This window comes from Neomonachus schauinslandi, chromosome 15 (genome assembly GCF_002201575.2).
Source record: "Neomonachus schauinslandi chromosome 15, ASM220157v2, whole genome shotgun sequence".
Taxonomy (NCBI): Eukaryota; Metazoa; Chordata; class Mammalia; order Carnivora; family Phocidae; genus Neomonachus; species Neomonachus schauinslandi.
The window spans coordinates 53,798,205-53,817,912 of NC_058417.1; the positions used below are offsets into that span (position 1 = coordinate 53,798,205).

Genomic DNA, 19,708 nt, shown 5'->3' on the forward strand with positions numbered 1-19,708 from the left:
CCTGTCAGTCCAGGCAGGGAGGGGCTGAGTAGAGAGATCCTATCAAGGCTCAGTGTCTGCGCTGTGTGGGTCTGATGTGGCCCCAGCATCAGGAAGAGATAAGACATAGAGCAAGATGGGCAAGAGGAGTCAGTGGAATTAACGAGTAGCTGGATATGACGCTGGAGGCGAAGGGCACGGAGGGAGGCCTGGGACCAAGTCAGAGAACTTGAGGTGGGGCCCGGTCTGAAAAGGAAAATGGCAATGATGGTGTGAGGACAGGCTGAGTTGGGGTGACAGAAAATCACAAGGAGATGGGCCTGGAGCTCTGGAGAGAGGGGGGCTAGGCTGGAGGAGAGAATCTGGGTAAGAGGCTAGAAGGAGGAATCAGGAGAAGGAAGAGGGGACACAAGATGAGGGAGTGGCCCCAAAGCCAAGGGAGCCCCCCTCCAACAGCCTCCTCCTAGGCTAAGAGAGAGCAAAGTGGGTATTTGGAGAGAGTGCTGTGTCCAGGCCGTAGTTTCGGAAGTGCCTGCCTGATTTATGACCATCGCCCCTTCCCACACACCTGAACTCAGGGCAGAGCTCAGCACAGGCATAATCCCAAATCAGGGGGTATGAGGTCACCCTGTGTTTTCTCTTGTCCTGTTTCCCAGCCCGGCCCCAGCATAAGGCAACATGCTGCTCCTAAGTGGGAGAGAGCAGGACATCTCTGCCTACCCCCGAAGGTGGGGGCTGGAGCCGGGGGTGGGGCGGTGGAAGCTCTGGGTGCCCAACATCACCGCCAGCATTTATGACCAGCTCCAGGACAGACCGTGCCCATCAGATATGAATTCACGGGGTCTTTGGGCAAATAGCCAGCTAGACCTCTGGGGCCAGCCGACAAGCTGCCACACGCCCTGGGCAGAGTAGGGCGAACAGGCAGAGGAGTGAAAGAGAACGAATAGAGAAGCTGCCCCAGTGCTGGTGGAGAAGGTAAGGCCCTGAGGGGTCCAGCCACCAGCAGCGTTCAGGACAGCCCAGACAGGTCACCCCCGTTGTCCCAGCAGGGACAAAGCCAGAGATATCACAGGGTCATAGAGGCCAAGAACTGGGGAGAGGGACAGAGAGACCAGGACCCCATCCTGGAACTTTTAAGCACTTAAAAAAAATTTTTTTTTAAGATTTTATTTATTTATTTGACAGAGAGAGAGATAGCGAGAGAGGGAACACAAGCAGGGGGAATGGGAGAGGGAGAAGCAGGCTTTCCGCTCAGCGGAGAGCCCGACTCGGGGCTCGATCCCAGGACCTTGGGATCATGACCTGAGCCGAAGGCAGACGCTCAACAACTGAGCCACCCAGGCGCCCCTAAAATATTTTTTAAAGAATCCCAAACTGTGGGCTTAGGGTGTTAAGACCCAGGAATGGGGGAGTTACTTGGATGGGCAATAATTCATTCCTTCATTTCAGCCAATGAGCTAGTTCCTGGACAGCACTCCATACCATACATGTCGACCCCTTCTCTTAGCTATTATAATCCTGCATTACACACTGTGCTAAGTACTGGGGAAGCACGGATCCTCCAGCAAGAAAGCAAGGAGCTTAGTGGGAGACACACAGCACTCAGCGGGATTAATGCCTCCACCTATAAGGTCTGAGAGGCCTTCTTGGAGGAAGGGGCTTCTAAGTGGACACCTGAAGACCAACCAGGGGCCAATCAGATAAAGACAAGGCTCCTCGAGACAGTGTTCCACAACCCACGTGCAAAGATCTCAGCAACGGAGTGTGGTGGTGGTTGATAATCTGTACTGATGTATGGTGATTGTGCTATTAAGTACTAATTACTTACTATTAATTCCTGAAAATTTGTGATTTTGAGCAAGTGCCTCCCTCTCTTTGAGCAGATGCCTCAGTTCTCTTATCTGTAGGAGGATGACCCTTCCAACTCTGTGTCCCTAGTCACTCACCTGTATTGACAGCTGTCCCTAGGCTCTCACAAAAGGGGTCCTGATGCTAGGCTGTGAACTTAGACCAGCACTTAGGGGACAGAGGCACAGAGGAAGGCTGGGGAAGGCGGTAGGGAATGTCTGCCAGACCCCGGCTTGGAGCTCTGCGGCCACAGTGACCATGCTCCAGCCTGCTGGGAACCTCACCCTCGAGAAGCACTCAGAGTCTGGGAAGGTGGAGGGAGTGTCCCCACAGCTCTATCAATTTTATCTTGATGAAGCAGAGGTCATAGTTAAAGGTGGAGCTCCCGAGAGAACGGTGAGATCCTGGGAAAAAGAGAGGTAGAAGCTTCCAGGTAGTCCCTGGGTATCGAGTCCCTGGATCCCGCCAGAGTACCCAGGGATGGGGTGGAGGGCTGCATCCGGTCTGTTCTGAGTACCCAGGGGCAGGGACTGCCACTCACAGGACTGAGCCAGGCTGAAGTGCGAGGTGCTGAGATGGTGCAGATCCCTGAGTATGATCCCTTCTGTCCCCCATACAGGCCTGAGACCATCCCTAGAGGACCATGGATGCACTTTAATGGACCCCACCCCCTCCTCTCAATGTTTGTATCCAAGGAAACTCAGGCTAAAACGAATGTCCCTTCACATAAGAGCCAAACCCAGCACGGAGACCACTGGCAAGAAATGAAACATAATCACGGAGATGACTTACGTCTAAGACGTAACTTATAACTAATGCAAGTATCTCCTACATAATTCACCCAGAAGTTAAGCCATCCTAGTGGGTGTGAAGTCGTATCTCATTGTGGTTCTGATTTCCTTGGTGACTAATGATGTTGAGCATCTTTTTTTTTTTTTCTTTTTTTTTTTCAAGCAGGCTCCGCACCCAGCATGAAACACAATGTGAGGCTTGAACTCACAACCCTGAGTGAGATCAAGACCCCAGGTGAAATCAAGAGTGTGACGCTTAACTGACCGAGCCACCCAGGGGCCCCAAGCATCTTTTCATGTGCTTATTGGCCATTTGTATGTCTTCTTTGGAGAAATGTCTACTCAGATCCTTTGCCCATTTTCTAAAAGGGTTGTCTTTTAGTTGTTGAATTATAAGAATTCTTTGTATATTCTCAATACAAGTTCTTTATCAGATATATGATTTGCAAATTTTCTCCCTTTCTGAGGGCTATCTTTTCACTTTCCTGATGGTGTTTTGGCACATAAAAGTTTTAATTTTAATTTATGTGGCTTTTTCCTTTGTCACTGATGCTTTTGGTGTCATATCTCAGAATCCATTGCCTAGTTCGAGGTCATCAACATTTACTCCTGTGTTTTCTTCTACAAGTTTTATACTTTCAGTTATGACCCTTTTTTTTAATCCTGTGCGGTAGAGTCCAGGCTCATCCTTTTGCGTGTGGATTTTCAGTTGTCTCAGCACCATTTGCTGAAAAGATCATTCTTTCCACACTGGGTTGTCTCAAGACCCTTGTAGAAAATCAACTGATCAGAAATATAAGGGTTTATTCTCAACTCTATTCCATTTGATCTATAAGTTTATCCTTATGTGAGTACCACACTGTCCTTTTTTTTTTTTAAGTTTATTTATTTTTAGTAATATCCACACCCAACTGAACTGTGGACCCCCAGATCAAGTCGCATGCTCTTCTGACCAAGCCAGCCAGGCACCCCAGTAGCACACTATCTTGATGACCATAACTTTGTAGTAACTGAAAAAGCTTTATTTTTTTTTAAGATTTTATTTATTTATTTGAGAGAGAGAATGAGAGAGAGAGAGAGAGAGAGAGAGCACAAGATGGGGGAGGGTCAGAGGGAGAAGCAGACTCCCTGCTAAGCAGAGAGCCCCATGTGGATCCCGGGACTCCAGGATCATGACCTGAGCCGAAGGCAGTCGCTTAACCAAGTGAACCACCCAGATCCCCCTGAAAAAGCTTTAAATAGTACATATCAAGGGCTGGCTGGGTGGGAAGAAGTTGGAAAAGGGCCTGCAGGTCTGAGGGGTAGCCCTCTTGGCTCGCCCGCAGATGCCTGAGTTCCTCTGGGTGCGGCCCTCAAGCTCCAGGCTTTCAGTAGAAGGACCACTGGGGGGGGGGGGGGCGACTAAAGCCTACAAAGAACGGGTCCTCCGCTCTGGCCTCCCACCGGACTCCCGCTGGGAGGTAGAGCCCCTTAATCACACGCTTTCTCTTTCCCACTCCTGGGAGCCCCAGCCCTCGGAGGGAGCAGGAAACATCTGCATGCTAATCACATGCAAATGTTTCCGCGGAGCCGGCGTCTCGAGCCCGGCGGGCTGCAGGACAGGCCAGGCCACTCTGAGCCCCGGACCAGGCTGAGATTAGGGGTGCAAGCCCTGGCCCCGCCACGCCACGCCCCCCCACCCGGAGGCCAGGCCTCCTTCCCCACCGGCCGGCGACGCAGAGGTGGGCCCGCCCCCCGGGCGCCCTGCGGCCCGCCCCCCGAGGGCGCGGCTCTCCGCGGGTCGGCGGCGTCCCGCCTCCTCCATCGCTCGCTGGCCGGGCCGCAGGACGCCGCGCTCGGCGGGAGTGGAGCGGCGCCACCGCCGGGCCGCGCGAGCCGGTGAGCGGGCTCCCCGGGCCTCCCCACTGTCCGTAAGATGCCCTGCCGCCGGCGTCCGCGTTTGCGCCGTCGCGGACGCGCCTCTCCGTGGACCTCCCGGGCCCCTCGCCGCCTGTGACGGGCTCCGGGTTGAGGATCCAGGAAAGTCTTGTCTCATTCTTGAGCTGCCCCAGCCTGAGATGGCTGGGGACCTCCACGCCTGAGGGGGCTCTCCCGAGCCACTCCCACCCTCCACGGCCTGGGGTGTGGGGGAGGCACGGGCACTACGCCAGGCCTGGCCTGAAATCTCCACGCGGGCGCCGCCTGGGCGTCCCAGAAGCCCCACCCAGGGAAGATCCGTCCTGGGGAGGGTGGGAAAGCGGAATGACCCCGGATGGCAGGGTCATGACGTTCCTGTTGCCTATCCCATCCCCCTTCCAGGCTAAGGTCAGCCGGCCCCTGCGGGAATGTGGGGGCAAGTTTGGAGACAGAGAAAGGAAGAGGGTGACTTGTCCCCGCTCACGAAGTTCTGGAACACCTAGTTCCTTCCTCAGCCTCTGCCAAGTGTAGGGGTTTGAGGGCTTGTCAGTCCCAAGCTCAAGCTGGTTCTGGCAGCTCTCCTACACTGCCACCCTGTGTCCTGAGCCCTGCCTGATATGGGGTCTGGGAAGGAAGGGGGTCTCCAGGGCTTGCTCTGGAGCTGGTGAGGGCTCCTTTGCATCCACTCCACTTAGCACACCAAAACCCAGTGCTCCCTCCTATGGCCATGCCTGCAAGCTTAGAGGGGCAGAGAAGGGATTCTGAGGGCCTAGTGAAGGCTCTGGCCTCAGATGGGAAGCCCTAAAAACAAACCAAGGGATGCATGCAATGTTTGAAGGACAAGAAATGCCATTTGATCTTGTGCCCTGTCCACAAACCCAGCTTCCTGCCACTTGGGCACGAAGGTAGTCACTCTGACTCTGGGCTGGGGTCCCTGAGGGCTGAGGTGGGCAGCTCCTATGGAGAGCTTCCAGTCCCCGGAAGTGAAATTGAAATGTCTTCAGCTGCATTTCCTTCCTTGCCACAACCACGTACCAGGCAGTGATCATGATTCATGGTGCCCCGTACAAAGGAAAGACCACTTCCCTTCTGGGGCAAAGTTGGAGCCAGAGCCCCCAGCCCCATCTCTTCTCCGCTCTGCTTGAGTCTTCTGGAATGGACCTGCCTGCCAGGAAGCCAGGTCACCCTTGGTCCTGGTCTTGCCTGCCCCCTGGGGAACACAGGTGGGTCACATTAATGTTATCTTTTGTGCTCACCCAAGGCCTGGTAGGGGTGTGTGAAGAGGTCCCTGCTCATAGTGTAGGGGGTGGGGGGGGAGGAGGGGCAACAATGATAAACAAGAGAATGATCCACTCCAATGTGGTGTGAAAAGTACAATGAAAGAGAGAAATAGAGGAAGGGGGCCTAGTCCAGCCTGTGGTGGAGGTCACGGGAGCTTCCCAGGAGTGCTGTCAGGGCTGAATCTTGAAGGACCAACAGGATTCTCTCTGGCTAGGATTTTGGAACCTCGGCAGCCTAGTTTTTGAAGAGGGACCAGCTTGCTAGGGGAGGGGGCTAGAGGACCAACCAGACAAAAAAGCTGTTTATGACCTAGGAGTCACTGGGGGTCTGGGAGGGGATGCCCCCTTGTGGAAGGCAGAGTCTGCAGGGGGAACTCCCAGAGGGAGGCCAGGGGTCCTCAGACCCGGGAGGCAGGGCTCCCAGCATGCAAAGAGAGCAGAGGTGCTTAGGATTTCCTGGGCTCTGACTGTCCCCAGAGGCCTGGAGGAAGGAGAGGCTTGGAAAAGTCAGCTCCACTGAAAGATTTAGACAGAGGGTGGGTGCAGAGTGAAGGTCAGAATCCTGGACAAAGTCCCCAGAGGGCTACCTGGAGAAGCGGCTGCTAATACAGGCACTAAAGAGGCCACTCCGGCGTGGGGTGGGGGAGGTTGGGGGAAGAGGCCTCTCTATAAAGGGGCAGAACAAGCATGAATGAGAAAGGACCAGAGCTGGGCCTGTGTCTCCTCTGTCATCCACCTCCTCTGGGTGGCATCAGATGCCCTGCTACCTCTGAGTCAAGTGACAGTGTGCTCCTTTGAAAGGAAACCAGCAGGGTCCCAGGACTTGGAAGTGACAGGGGTAGGGCAGGAGGGAGTGAAGGCGGTGGAGGAAGGCTGGTGGACCTTCTGGGAGGAAGAGGGGAAAGCGGCAGTTCAGGGCAGACTAAGGGTCCAGCGCTGGAGACATTGAGGTGTGGAGGGGACATTCAGGCCAACACAGGATCAGGTTGCACCGTGGCCTTTCCATTTGCTGCAGGAACAGAAATCCTGGAAGGGAACTGTATCTGAGGTTTGCCTGAGCCTGGAACTGGGCCAAGAGGGATCTCTGGGGCCAGTACCACAAGCAGGAGCCAGGATGGCAGGATGTGCTTGCAGCAACCCCCCCCCCACACACACACGCGTACACACACACACACATATACACACACGCACTCTGCGGCTGGGCTGAATGGGCCACTCACCTTGGTAGGGCTCCTGGGGGTTCTCCGGGGAGGGAGGAGGCTTGGTGCCCAGAGAAGAGATTGGAGCGTCAGAAGGAGGCAGTTTAGGGTGGATCCCATTTAGGTGCTGTTTTAAAGCTCCTGGGCCTGGCGGGGAAGGTGTGGGGTGCAGGGCGTGACAGGAAGATAGGGTTGCATGTTTCTGATAGTTTCCTGAGTTTCCATGGATCTTCCCAGAACCTGGGGCTAAAAGGAGGGAGGCTGTGGGAACTGTAGCTCAAGGGATCCATTGCCTCCACTGAGGCAAAGGCTGCCGGAGCCCTGAGCCCTGAGTACGGTCTGAGGGCCACAGGGGACCACGGAGCAGGTGGAGAGCCGGACAGAGGGGACTGGGTAAGGGCTCCGCATTTGGGGAGGGGCCTTGGGGCTTTGTGGCCTGGTTATGGCAGCTTCTTTGATGAGGGAGCAACCTGGATGGGGTGGAAAACTGAGATATAGGACTGAGCCAAAGATGGGGGGCGCGCACGTGCATCTGCATGGTGTGTGACCCTTTGTGCATGTGTGTGTCTGCATTGTGTGTGACCGTGTGTGGGTCTGTATGTCTGTGTAGCATGTGTCTGTGTCCGTTTGTCTGTCTCTGGGCTTGTCTGCATGTGTCCACGTAGATGTGTATCAGTGTACGTGTGTGTCTCTTTGTATATGTCTGGGCACGTCTGCATGTGTGACTTTGTATGTTTGTGTGTCTCTAGACTTTTCTGTGTGTGTGTGTCTGTGTAAGTGTGTGTCTGCATATAGGTCTGTGTACCTGTGTGGTTCTGTGTGTCTCTGTCTATGCAGTATGTGTTTGTGTGTGTGTCTTTGTGAGCGTGTATCTTGGTATATGCCCATGTGTGACTCTGTGTGTGTGTGTGTGTGTGTGTGTGTGTGTGTGTGTGTGTTGGGGGCTGTTGCTCAGAGAAGTCCTGACAGGTGGTGGATCATTATTGAGCATCACTGTAGAACTGGCCTCCGCCATGAGCTCCCTCTTGCCCTACCCCTGTCACTTCCAAGTCCTGGGACCCTGCTGGTTTCCTTTCAAAGGAGCACACTGTCACTTGACTCAGAGGTAGCAGGGCATCTGATGCCACCCAGAGGAGGTGGATGACAGAGGAGACACAGGCCCAGGGCCTTTGGATGAGACCCGTGCCTTTTCCTGAAAGCTGCTTGTTTGGTGCCCTTGGACAGCTCTTCTGTGTACACTCCTTTTTTTTTTTTTTTTTAAGATTTTATTTATTTATTTGACAGAGAGACAGCGAGAGAGGGAACACAAGCGGGGGGAGTGGGAGAGGAAGAAGCAGGTTTCCCGCGAGCAAGGAGCCCAATGCGGGGCTCGATCCCAGGACCCTGGGATCATGACCTGAGCCGAAGGCAGACGCCTAACGACTGAGCCACCCGGGCGCCCCTGTTCTGTGTACACTCCCTGACAACACCCAGCACCGACTTACTCACCTAGGCCGTCTCGACAGCACTGACGGTGGACGCTGCTGTTAAGGTTGTGTGGTGAAAGTCTGTTTGTGTGCAGGAAGCCTGCCTATGAATGTTGGAAAATGCATCTGTGCGTGCCTGTGGGGGCATTGGGACCACGCTGGCTCTAGAGATCTGTTCCGTTCTACAAGCAGCTATTGAGTGCTTGCTGTGTGCGGGAGGGGGCCCCGAGGCTGGGCCAGGAAGTGCCACCTGCTGACTGACTACCAAATGTAAGTGTAGAAAGAATTCCACCCACCTGCCTTGCCCCACTGAAGGCTCACCTGCCTGCCCCTCCTGCCAGGCTGGCTCTGGGAAGTGGGTGAAAGGAAATGCCAAGGCCACCGCCTTTGCCTCTGGCCACCTCCCAGGGGGCGGTACACTCTGTGCTGCCTGGTGCTGGGGCAAGAGGGCGGGATGGTTTCAGCCACCCAGGGAAAGTGGCTGGTGAACTGGGGATGGCAGCTCCGTTCTGTCCCCTCCGCAGGTGGCCCAGGCAGTGGTAGCAGCATTCGTGGCAAAGGATGCCCCGGGTCCTGGAGCGTGCAGAGGGCTGCTGGGCCTGGGTGGTGCTGCTGGCCTCCCTGGTGACCCAGGGCCTCACTCTGGGCTTCCCCACGTGCACTGGCATCTTCTTCACTGAACTACAGCATGAGTTCCAAGCCAGCAATAGTGAGACCTCATGGTTCCCCTCCATCCTGACAGCCATGCTCCACGCTGGGGGTGAGCAGCCTGGGGAGGGGCCGAGGGAGGGTTGAGAAAGAGCATGGGGTGAGGGAGGAAGCCACCATCTCCCTGGCCTCCCGGAGCTCTCTCTCTGAGGCCACAGGCTTTGTCTCATGGGGTGAATTCCTAAGATATCACCTGATTTCAGCAGGGCCAGCCCCTGGCAGGAATCCTGCAGGGCTGGGCTGTGCTGCACTGGGCTGGGCAGGTCTAGGCTGGGCTGGGGATCGGGAGAGGGTACAGAGGTACCTAAGGTGCAGAGCCAGTCCTCTCAGTAGCTGGTCGCCGCGGGAGGATCGATGCAGACTGTGGGAGTGCCAGGCACTCAGCACAGACTTGAGGAAGAGCTGCTTGTGTGATCTCTCTGAACCTCAGTTTCTTCTTCTGCAATATGGAGGTAACACCCAACACCCTACCCACTTCCTATGTGGGATCATAGGGAGGATCCCATGAGTCACCAGCGAGTAGTATTTGGAGAACCTCGTCAGGGGCTTCAGCATGGGAAAGGGGGCTTGAGGAAGACACGAGGGGCAAGATGGGGGCAGGGCAGGAAGCAGAAGGGATGTTGCAAGGGCTGGGGAGGTTCGAGTGAAGGCAGCCCCCCCATTTCCTACTTGGCTCTGCCAAGAATGTGACCCTCTCACCCTGACCCCAGTGAAGGGGGATGGCCAGGGCTGCCTGGGAGACTCCCTGCAATAGACTTGGGCTCAGGGGCCTGCCCCAGGCTCCTGAGAGCTCTTGAGGGAGATTCCATAGAGAGTGACCTGCGAGGGGGGGGTGGGCCGAGGAGGCTCCGGTCAACGGGAGCCAGATCTCACGGCCCACCGGGCTCTCCTCATGCGTGTGTTTGCTGTCTCCGCGGACTCCATCTCCCTACGTACCTCCTGCCACTCCCCACCCAGCACAAGCAGCCTGCTTGTTATTCCAGGTCCTTCCCTCCAACTGGGAGAGAAGTCAGACGGGGAGAGATGGCCTCATGAGATTACCCCTGAACCTGCCACCCCGGGGCCTGGACTCAGGGCCCTGGGAGAGGCCTGGACCAGGCCAGACTGCGTGACCTTTTCACCTGCAAGGTTGGGGCAGAAGTGGGAATCTCAGGCGGTTCCTTCCACGCAGCCAGAAAGGGGTCCGCGCCAGGGCCTGGGAAACAGGCATCCATGGGGACCTCCACTCCCCAACCAGCTTTAGACTCGCCACCCCCTAGCGGGCATGCCAACACCTCAGTCGGCCTAGGATTCTTGTCTGTCTCACGTACACACACACCTTTAGCCCATGCTCATTCAGAGTATCAGAGGAATTTTATTTTATTTTATTTTTAAGATTTTATTTATTTATTTGTCAGAGAGAGAGAGAGAGAGCACAAGCAGGGGGAGTGGCAGGCAGAGGGAGAAGCAGCCTCCCCACTGAGCAGGGAGCCCGATGTGGGACTCGATCCCAGGATGCTGGGATCATGACCTGGGCCAAAGGCAGATGCTTAACTGACTGAGCCACCCAGGCGTCCCCAGAGAAATTTTAAACTTGAAATGATCCTCGATCCCAAGCACCCCCGGCCCCCACGCATCTTAGAGATGAAGAAAGCAAGCAAGCGCAAAGTACAAGGCATGTTCGGGGTGGCAGAGTGAGTTCAGGGCAGAAGCAGTGATGGGCCAAGAAAACACCCTGCCTCCCAGTGCCCTCGGCTAGCTAAGGTAAGCAGCTGCAGGTCTCAGCCCCCACCCCCAGGGCCATGACTTGGGGCTTTCCCCAAGGTCACCTCTCGGAAGTCAGGCCAAAGTTTGGGGTGGGGAAGATGGAAGATGTGTGGGGCAGTGGTCATGTTCCCTGCAGAGTCTTGCCTCTTCCTCTCTAGCCGCCTCTGCTTGATTATCTCTGAGTGTGGGCTGCCTACTTCCTCTGTCCCTCCCATACTCATACTGGCTCACACCCACACATGCTTTCTCCTCCCCAAACATACATAGACACTGCGTACACACACACACACTCTCTCTCTCTCTTTCCCTGTTCCTTTGGCTGTGCTCTGGGAGGGTAACTGTAGAAATTCCATTATGTGTACTTGGGGGCGGGGCACCGAGTGAATGGGGCCCTGCAAGGCATGGAGAAGCAGCCAGCCAGGACTGGTTTGTTTCTGCTCTGGGTCTGGGCTGGTGAGAAAGCAGCTTAAGGTGGGGGTGGGGTGGAGGAGAACAGGCCCTTCTCCACCAGAAGGCAAACGTCTGGGTGCAAGACTTTGTGTTGGCTGGAAGTGATGGGAGAGGGGAGAAAGCACCACACCCAACTTTCTCCAGAGCACTCCAGAGGCCAGTGCAAGGGGGTGTGGGGTGGCCCAGGGCCCCAGGCTGCCTGCCTTAGACAGGTTGGAGGCTAGTGGAAGGCTGTGGCCAGTCTTCTTGAGAATGGGAAGCAGGCAGGGGCTGTAGGTGCTCACTGGTTTTGATGCCCTGGGACCCTCACCCGCCGAGACAGACCCCCCAGCAAGGGGCATCCCACCCAGGTCATGAGCCAACCCTATTTTACCTAGATGGAATCAGCCTCAGGTTGGCATAGTGAAGGGCCTCAGTCTGTTGCTCTGTGGATCCTTGTTGGGGGTCAAACTGCACACTTGCAGGACCTCCCCTTGCAGCCGGTCAGATGTCATCCAGTGTGACCTCCTGTAGGGGAGGCGCAGAGATGGACTGAGTTTGCCAGCCTGTGGCCGGGTGGCAATCAAAATCTAGGCCTACAAGGCCCCAGGGCTGTGCCCTTCAAGCCACGTGGCTAATTCTTGCTGGAACCCCCTCCCAAGCCCACTCTCCCTCCCTCCCATCCTCCCCATTCAACCACCACCTGCTGGCTGCCTCCTCACCCCTGCCCCTCCCTGCATCCTCCCCACAGGACCCCTGTGCAGCATCCTGGTGGGACGCTTTGGCTGCCGAGTGACGGTGATGCTGGGGGGCGCACTGGCCAGCCTGGGCATGGTGACCAGCTCCTTCTGCCGCACCCTTAGCCAGCTCTACCTCACAGCAGGATTCATCACAGGTGACCGTATGCCCATTTCGAGAACTTCTGGGTGCCTACCAAAAAGTGTCAGCCATAAGGGCAGGCAGCGTGCCTAATCTTCCGGGGCTGCTTGTAGTCACATGAGGGAGAAGGACAATGAATACATAAATGAGAAAGATTGGTTCTGTTGGTGACAAGCACACTAGAAGACAGGACAGCTGATGCGATGGTGTCCTGGCTGGGGGTGGGGGTGGGCAGAGATTAAACAAGCAAAGAGGTAAAATCTCTAGAGCACCCCATGCAGAAGATAAAGCAAGGGTGGGGGAGGTTGCTACTTTCAACGGGGCAGTAAGGGTCAGGGAAGGCCTTGCAGAGAAGGTGACATTTGGGCAGAAAGCTAATGGAGGTGAGGGAGTCTGCTGCCAGGCTCTCAGGGAAAGAGCATTCCAGGCAGCAGGGACAGCAAGTGCTAAGGCCCGGAAGGGCCCAAGGGGCAGTGAAGGACACGAGCAAAGGTAGGGTGGAGGCTGGATGGGGAGTAGTGCCTGAAAGGCTGAGTAGTGAGATGGGAAACCATCTGAGAGATTCGGGCAGTGGGGTGAGTGACGTCATCTAACTGCCGTTTGTAAAGCACCACTCTGCTGTGTTGAACATAGGTGCACCGGGGCGGGGGGGGGGGGGGGCAAGTTAGAGCAGGAGAACAGGTAAGAGCATGGTCATAACCCAGACAGGAGGTGGCAGTACATTTGACCATGGTGGTATGATGGAGGTGGTGAGGAGCAGTCAGGTTCAGGACTGCGAGGGAGGTCCAGAGAAGAAGAGTCGAGGATGACCCAAGGTTCCAGGAGCCAAGAAGGGTGACGCCAAGGTTTTTGCCCCAAACCACTGGAAGGATGCAGTAGCCTTTAACTACCATGGGGAACCTAGGGGAGGAGCAGGTTGGTGGGCGGTTGGGAAGCTCAGGTGTGGAAACATCCAGTCTGCCGTTAAGGGACAAGCCCTGGGCTGCAGCGAGCAGTTGGGGATCATGACAGGGCTGGCATTCTAATGTTGACAGGAGGTATCATCCTGCTGTCACCGAGGGAACACGGGTGGGTGGCTAAGGAGGCCTGAGGACTGGGCCCTGCGGTATCCAGCAGTCTGGGTGGGAAGAAGCGACACAGGCAGGAGGAGATGCAGGAGAGTGATGTTTCTGGAGAAAGTGAGGAGACAGTGAGGGCTGTGTCAGGTTGCTGGAGGATCATATGGAAGGAGACCAGCCTTGATCTTTGGATTTGGCAATGTGGAGGTTTCTGACCTTGATAAGAGCAAGTCTGGACCAAAGGTGAGGGCGAAAGTCTGATTGCAACAGGTTCAAGAGCAAAGAGCAAAGGAGTTGGAGACAGCGGAGATAAATAGTATTTCCAGGAAATTTCGGTGAAGGGGACAGAGAAATGGGCCAGTACCCAGAAGAGGCTGTGGAGTCAAGAGGGGGTTGTTTTGTTTTGTTTTGGGTTTTTTGTTTGTTTGTTTGTTTTAAACTGCTTTATTAGCTTCACAAAACATAATGAGCATTGTTCCATGCAATAGGGTAAAACTCCCCGGCTGATAGAATCTTACAGACTGAGTCAAAATACAACATTCAAGGACACCTGGCTGGCTCAGTCGGTAGAGCATGTGACTCTTGATCTCAGGGTCATGAGTTCAAGCCCCACATTAGGCAAAGAGCCTACTTAAAATAAAAACAAACACACAAAAACCCCCACCCACATTCAGGAAGGAGCTGGTAACAGGAGACCCACAAGAAACATGTAAGACCAAAGGGTTGATGGGAAAGGTCCATCGTGAACATGTAATTTTAGAAAGCAGGTCTGTCTTCCTATGAACTTGAGGGAGAACATCAGGACTCAAGGCATCAGGCCAAACTCCTCATCCAGTCGTGGTGAAGAGGGTCAGTGTTAACTGCCCGCAGACCACGACCAGATTGCTTTTCCCTCTGCTGCCTCGCCTCCTCTCACCCTTGCCTGTGGCTCTGTGGCTCTCCAAGCCTCTGACGCAGGTCCCACCTGTACTGCAGGATGGAACCGCGTACGGAGGCACACGACATTCACCAGCTTCCAAAGGGAGGACCAAGGCTTCTTTATTAGCACCTCGCTCCTTTTCATCCTTTCCTGAATTTTCCTGGTTGACGTTTTGTACCGCCTGTTCCTCTTTGGACGCCATTGCTCCTGGGCCCCTCCTTGTGGTCTCCTGCTCCTCCCGAGAACACAGCAGCAAGAATGACCCCCGGGGGGCGCCTGGGTGGCTCAGTCAGTTGGGCGTCCGCTTTCAGCTCAGGTCATGATCTCGGGGTCCTGGGATCGAGTCCCGCATCGGGCTCTCTGCTCTGCGGAGAGCCTGTTTCTCCCTCTCCCCCTGCTCTTCTTTCTCTCTCTCTCTGTCAAATAAATAAAATCTTAAAAAAAAAAAAAAAAAAGAATGAGCCCCAGAGACACTTCCACCTGCACGCCTGCTCCCCCTCCGTCTCCTACTTTTTGGGGTCACCCCTGACCCACAGACCCTCAGGGCCACCGGGAGCAGGTACCGAGAAGGGAGCGGGAGCAAGCCATGGCCAGATCTCTGTTTTGTTTTTTTGTTTGCTTTTGTTTGCTTTTTAAAAAAGATTTCATTTATTTGAGACAGAGAGAGAGCACAGGTGGGGGGCAGGGGGAGAGGCAGAGGGAAATGGAAAGAGACAAGCAGACTCCCCGCTGAGCAGGGAGCCCAACCTCCGGGCTCGATCCCAGGACCCCGAAATCATGACCTGAGCCAAAGCCAGATGCTTCACTGACTGAGCCATCCAGGCGCCCTTTGTTTTGTTTTTAATGGGAGAAATAACAACGAAGTCGAGAATGATCTGGCAAAGAGGAGAAAGTGGGTGGTGCAGGAGAGGGAAATTGCTGAAGGGATACGCCTTTGAGTAGACAAGAGGAAGGGCGTAAGTGGAGGGTTGGCTTTGGCTGGCAGTAGGGACACAGTCCAGTTTTACAGATGGAAGGCAGGTGGTCAGCTGGGGGTGAGGCGGGGGGAGGGGAGGGTGCATAGAGAAGAACTGGTGGTCATCTAGGAGGGTGGGAGGGAAAACGGACAGTGGCATCGTAGGGGGCCCGAGAGTCCGCCTGAGGTTTGTGGTCATGGTGTGGCCGTGAGCTTTCTCTCCCAAAATGTTCAGCTGTGGGGGGCAGCTTGGTGTCCAGAGGAAGAGAAAGAAGCTGATGTGGCTCAATCATGGTGAGTGACAGAGAATGGCCTGAGATGGCACCCAAGAGATGACCAAGGGCCAGACCGTACAGAGCCTTCCAGGGCATAGTAAATACGGTGGCATTTTTTTCCAGGCATAATGGGAAGTCCTTGAAAAGTGTTAGGGAAGAAACTTACCCCAATTTAGGTTTTTATTTTGTTTATTTATTTTTTTAAGATTTTATTTATTTATTTGAGAGAGAGTGAGCACAAGCCCTAGGGGAGGGGCAGAGGGACAAGGAGAGGGAGAAGCAGACTCCCCACTGAGCAGGGAGCCCAACGCGGGGCTCGATCCCAGGACCCTGAGATCCTGACCTGAGCTGAAGGCAGATATTCACCGACTGAGCCAGCCAGGCGCCCCCCAGTTTAGGTTTTTTAAAGATCACCCTGGTGCTGTGCAAAGGGGACAGGTGTGCCCCTGGCAGCCTTGGGAGGGCAGAGTGGATGTTTCTAAGGGGGTGGCAAGGCAGGCTATTCCCTTCTTCAGTCCCTGGGGACCTGGAAGTGGGTCTGGGCTCGAACAGAAGGAGGGCAGACATGGAGCATGACCCCATGACCCCTCTCTGGGTACGGGTGGGAGGCCCCAGAACGCCCTTGAGCCGGTCTCCTCCCTCCCACCACAGGCCTGGGCATGTGCTTCAGCTTCCAGTCGAGCATCACCGTGCTGGGCTTCTACTTCTCCCGTCATCGGGCGCTGGCCAACGCACTGGCTTCGGTGGGCGTCTCCCTGGGCATCACGCTCTGGCCACTGCTCTCCCGCTACCTCCTGGAGGATCTGGGCTGGAGGGGCACCTTCCTTGTCTTCGGCGGCGTTTTTCTCCACTGCTGTGTCTGTGGAGCCGTTCTGAGGCCCGTGGCCACCAGCACAGCCCCTGAGACCACAGAAGGCCCCCCTCCACCTTCCAAGACACCTGCTACCGGCTGCCTGGCAGCGTGTGGTCGGGCCATCCAGCGCCACCTGGCCTTTGATATCCTGCGGCACAATGCGGGCTACCGAGTGTACACGCTGGGTGTTATGTGGATGATCCTGGGTTTTCCGCTGCCGCACGTCTTCCTGGTGCCATATGCCATGTGGCATGGGGTGGATGAACACAGGGCAGCCCTGCTCATCTCCATCATTGGCTTTAGCAACATCTTCCTGCGGCCCATGGCTGGGCTGGTGGCAGGCCGGCGGGACTTTGCTGGCCACCGGAAGTACCTGTTCAGCCTGGCAGCCCTGCTCAATGGCCTCACCAACCTGGTGTGCGCCGCGTCGGCCGACTTCCGGGTGTTGGTGGGCTACTGCTTGGTGTACAGCGTGTCCATGAGTGGCATTGGGGCCCTCCTCTTCCAGGTCCTCATGGATATTGTCCCCATGGATCGGTTCTCCAGCGCCCTGGGCCTCTTCACCGTCCTGGAGAGCATCTCCATTCTCATCTCCCCGCCACTGGCTGGTGAGGCCCCAGGAGGGAGGGCGGCCAGGTGTACACGGGTGTGGCCTGGGTGGGCAGGATATGGAGACAGGGCAAAGGGGAACGGTCTGAACAGATTTGGGTGCCATCAGCATCTCCAGGGGTAGGGACTTGGAATCTGTGATTTTCCAAGATGCAGGCTGTTCCCCAGCTGGCGCCCAGGGTATGAACAGTTAAAAATAAGGATTTTTATACCAGACTTGCCTGAGTCCTTCGTCTTCCTCTCTGTACCTCTGTTTTCTTATCAGCAAAGTGGATAATAGAATCTACCCTGTAGGCTTGTTGAGAGGATCACAGTTATATAGCAAAGAGCTCAGCAGAGAGCCCGGCACAGAGCAGAAAACTGCGCACGTTTGCCGTGATGAACATCCTGGCTGTCCCACTTCCTGCCTGTGGGACCCAGGCAAGTCACTTTCCTTCTCTGAGCCACAGTGTCATCTGCAAAATGCAGACAAGAACACCTGCCTTAACCACTGGTTCTCCTGTGCCTGTCCCTGGTGGGCATGGCTGAACACAGAGGCCCAGTCCCCACCTCTCAGGGCTGACCTTCTTCTGGTGGGAGAGTCAGGAATTAAAGCAGAGACACGTTTGTGCTCAGCGTGGTGACTTGTGCCAGGAGGGAAACAAACAGATGTGGGAGCAGAGACGTATGGGAGGGCCCAGGTGTAGCTGAGCAGATATCCCAGACTCCTGGCCCTTGTGTGCTGGGCTTCCTGCCATCAAGGGTAAGGGAGACATGCCCTGAGGAGCCCTTCTGGCCCAAGGGCTCTTCCTGCCCCCTGGAGAGCAGGCTTAGTGTTTCCTCTTCTCCTTTGATTCAACAGATCTCTGCTGAGTGTCTCCTAGGGGCCAGCCACAGTGGCTCCTACTGGGGATACAGCAGAGCCCGAAATAAAATCCCTGCTCTCAGAGAGCACACAGGTTACTGGGAGGGAGGCTTGGTAGCCCCAGACAGTGGCCTAACTTGCTCTCTGTCCCCCAGGGCTCCTCCTGGACACCACCGACAACAACTTTAGCTACGTTTTCTACATGTCAAGCTTCTTCCTCATATCAGCTGCCCTCTTTATGGGTGGCAGCTTCTGTGCCCTTCAGAAGAAAGAGAGGCCAGACAAGCAGGCTAAGGCAGAAGGAGCCATCACGGAGGCTGCCTCAGAGCAGGGCCTCATGGCGGAGGACTCATGTGATTCCAAGAAGCAGCTGTACACCGAGGTCATGTATGTGACCAGCGTCTGAGCCCTGAGGTCAGTGAGTGACCACCTCCGCAGCCCAGGAATGTGATGTCCAGCTGCTAGGGGCTGGGGTGAGGGGCTGCCCAGGAAGCCCGAAGCAAAAAGCCATCCAGGCTCTGCACACCGGGAGTCAGCCAGGAGCTGGGACCTTGGAGGCTGGCCTCCAAAGACTCAGGGCTCCTTCCAACCAGCAGAATCCAGGAGCGGGTCCTCCTGACCTTTTCTTTGGAGTACCAGCACACCTGGAGCCCAGGAAAGTGAGTCTAAGCCCTGCTTGGGTCTGTCACAGCCGGCTTGGCTCAGCTGGCTGCCCAGTACTTCTGCTGCCACTCAACACACTGGACCCTCCAGTCTAGCGTGGATGTCTCTGATGTGACTCTTTGTCCTTCTCCGGCCTCCAGACAGTTCCAAAGAGTTCACCCCTCCTGGAAGGCCCTCCACCCCCTTTCTTCCCAAGGGCCCCAGCCCTTGCCCTCAGGGCGGCCCCCAGCACAGGTTGCCGGGCCTCACGCTGACTGGAAGCTTGAGAAGAAGAACCTCCTGAAAGAATGAGCTGTGACCGGCAGTGGGGGAGGGCCAGGCTGAGGGGTTGGCGTGGACCCAGGACCCGGACAGATTAACGGTTGGGTAGAGGACCCATCCTGGTGTCTGAGCAAAGAACTGGAGGGGAGCCCTTGGCTTGGGTCCTAGAATCAATGAAGTCTGAGGGGTCCCCTGCACTCAGCAGGGCCTGCTCTACAGTGTCCCTCCCTCCAGTGCCCCCACCTTGTATCTTGGTCATGAAGCTGAGTGCTGGGGTGGGGGGAAGCCTGACATTTGAGTGAGCAGCAGAGCAGAAGGATTGCTAGGCAGGGCGTGAGACCTCTGGGAAAATGGAGCTGCTTTTGCAGCAGAAGCCTTTCACTCCCTCTCCCTACTGTGTCAGAGGTGTCCACCCTGGGGTAAGTAGCCGCCTGGGCCAGCTGCCAGCCCACCTCCACTCCCAGGGGGCCTGTTGCTGTGGCATGGAGATCAGTGCTCCCCACACACATCCTCTTTTTGCTGGTACTGGTCCCTGAGGTCATCACTCCAAGCTTGTCCCAGCAGGGTACCACCTGAGGCAGTGGAAGAACAGAGTTTGTTTGAATTACACACAAAAAACCTTCCTGTGTGTAGCAGGTTATAAACCCTGTGAACTAATGAAGCTGGAAAACAGGACTTGAGTAAGTCCCTCCCCTCCCCCTTCAGTTCTCCCTGCTCAGCAGGGGCTGCTGTGACCCAAGGCCTTGTTTGTTGATTCAGGCTCAACCAGGCTCCGACAAGAAAGCCTTATCAGGAAAATAAATTTTATTTTCATGACCTGACTCTGGCCTTCTCGGGCCCAGCTGGTGTGAGTAAGCATCCTTGGGGAAGTACTGTCTTCTCCAGGATCCTGCCATGAGTGCCCCCTTATGGTCAAATAAAGTAGTGCAGAGGTGAAGCAAAGGGCTCTGAGCTGGGATAGATCTGAGTTCATGTTTGGCTCTGCCACAGTTTGATGTATGACTTTGGGCAATTGTTCACCATCTCTGGACCTTAAAAAAGGAGGATGCT

General features: G+C 55.6%; 1 protein-coding gene across 2 annotated transcripts; it reads left to right on the top strand.

Moving 5' to 3' along the window:
• Positions 1–4,422: 4,422 nt before the first annotated feature.
• SLC16A5 (solute carrier family 16 member 5) lies at positions 4,423–19,479 on the top strand. 2 transcript variants are annotated; one of them, XM_044921683.1, is made up of 6 exons: positions 4,423–4,496; positions 5,553–5,737; positions 8,984–9,219; positions 12,094–12,237; positions 16,080–16,889; positions 17,890–19,479. In XM_044921683.1, exons 3-6 carry the CDS (start codon positions 9,021–9,023, stop codon positions 18,138–18,140), a joined length of 1,404 nt encoding a protein of 467 aa, XP_044777618.1. In that variant the 5' UTR covers positions 4,423–4,496; positions 5,553–5,737; positions 8,984–9,020; the 3' UTR covers positions 18,141–19,479. The 2 variants fall into 2 exon arrangements, with proteins under 2 accessions (XP_044777618.1, XP_044777619.1); XM_044921684.1 differs by lacking the exons at positions 4,423–4,496; positions 5,553–5,737 and having other exon boundaries at positions 8,497–9,219.
• Positions 19,480–19,708: the final 229 nt, after the last annotated feature.

Excerpts from the sequence above, each read along its gene's own strand:
- SLC16A5 (XM_044921683.1), top strand. The coding sequence starts at position 9,021 with ATGCCCCGGGTCCTGGAGCGTGCAGAGGGCTGCTGGGCCTGGGTGGTG. Across the intron at positions 9,220-12,093 it reads AGCCATGCTCCACGCTGGGG|GACCCCTGTGCAGCATCCTG; the intron begins GTGAGCAGCCTG and ends TCCTCCCCACAG. Across the intron at positions 12,238-16,079 it reads CACAGCAGGATTCATCACAG|GCCTGGGCATGTGCTTCAGC; the intron begins GTGACCGTATGC and ends CTCCCACCACAG.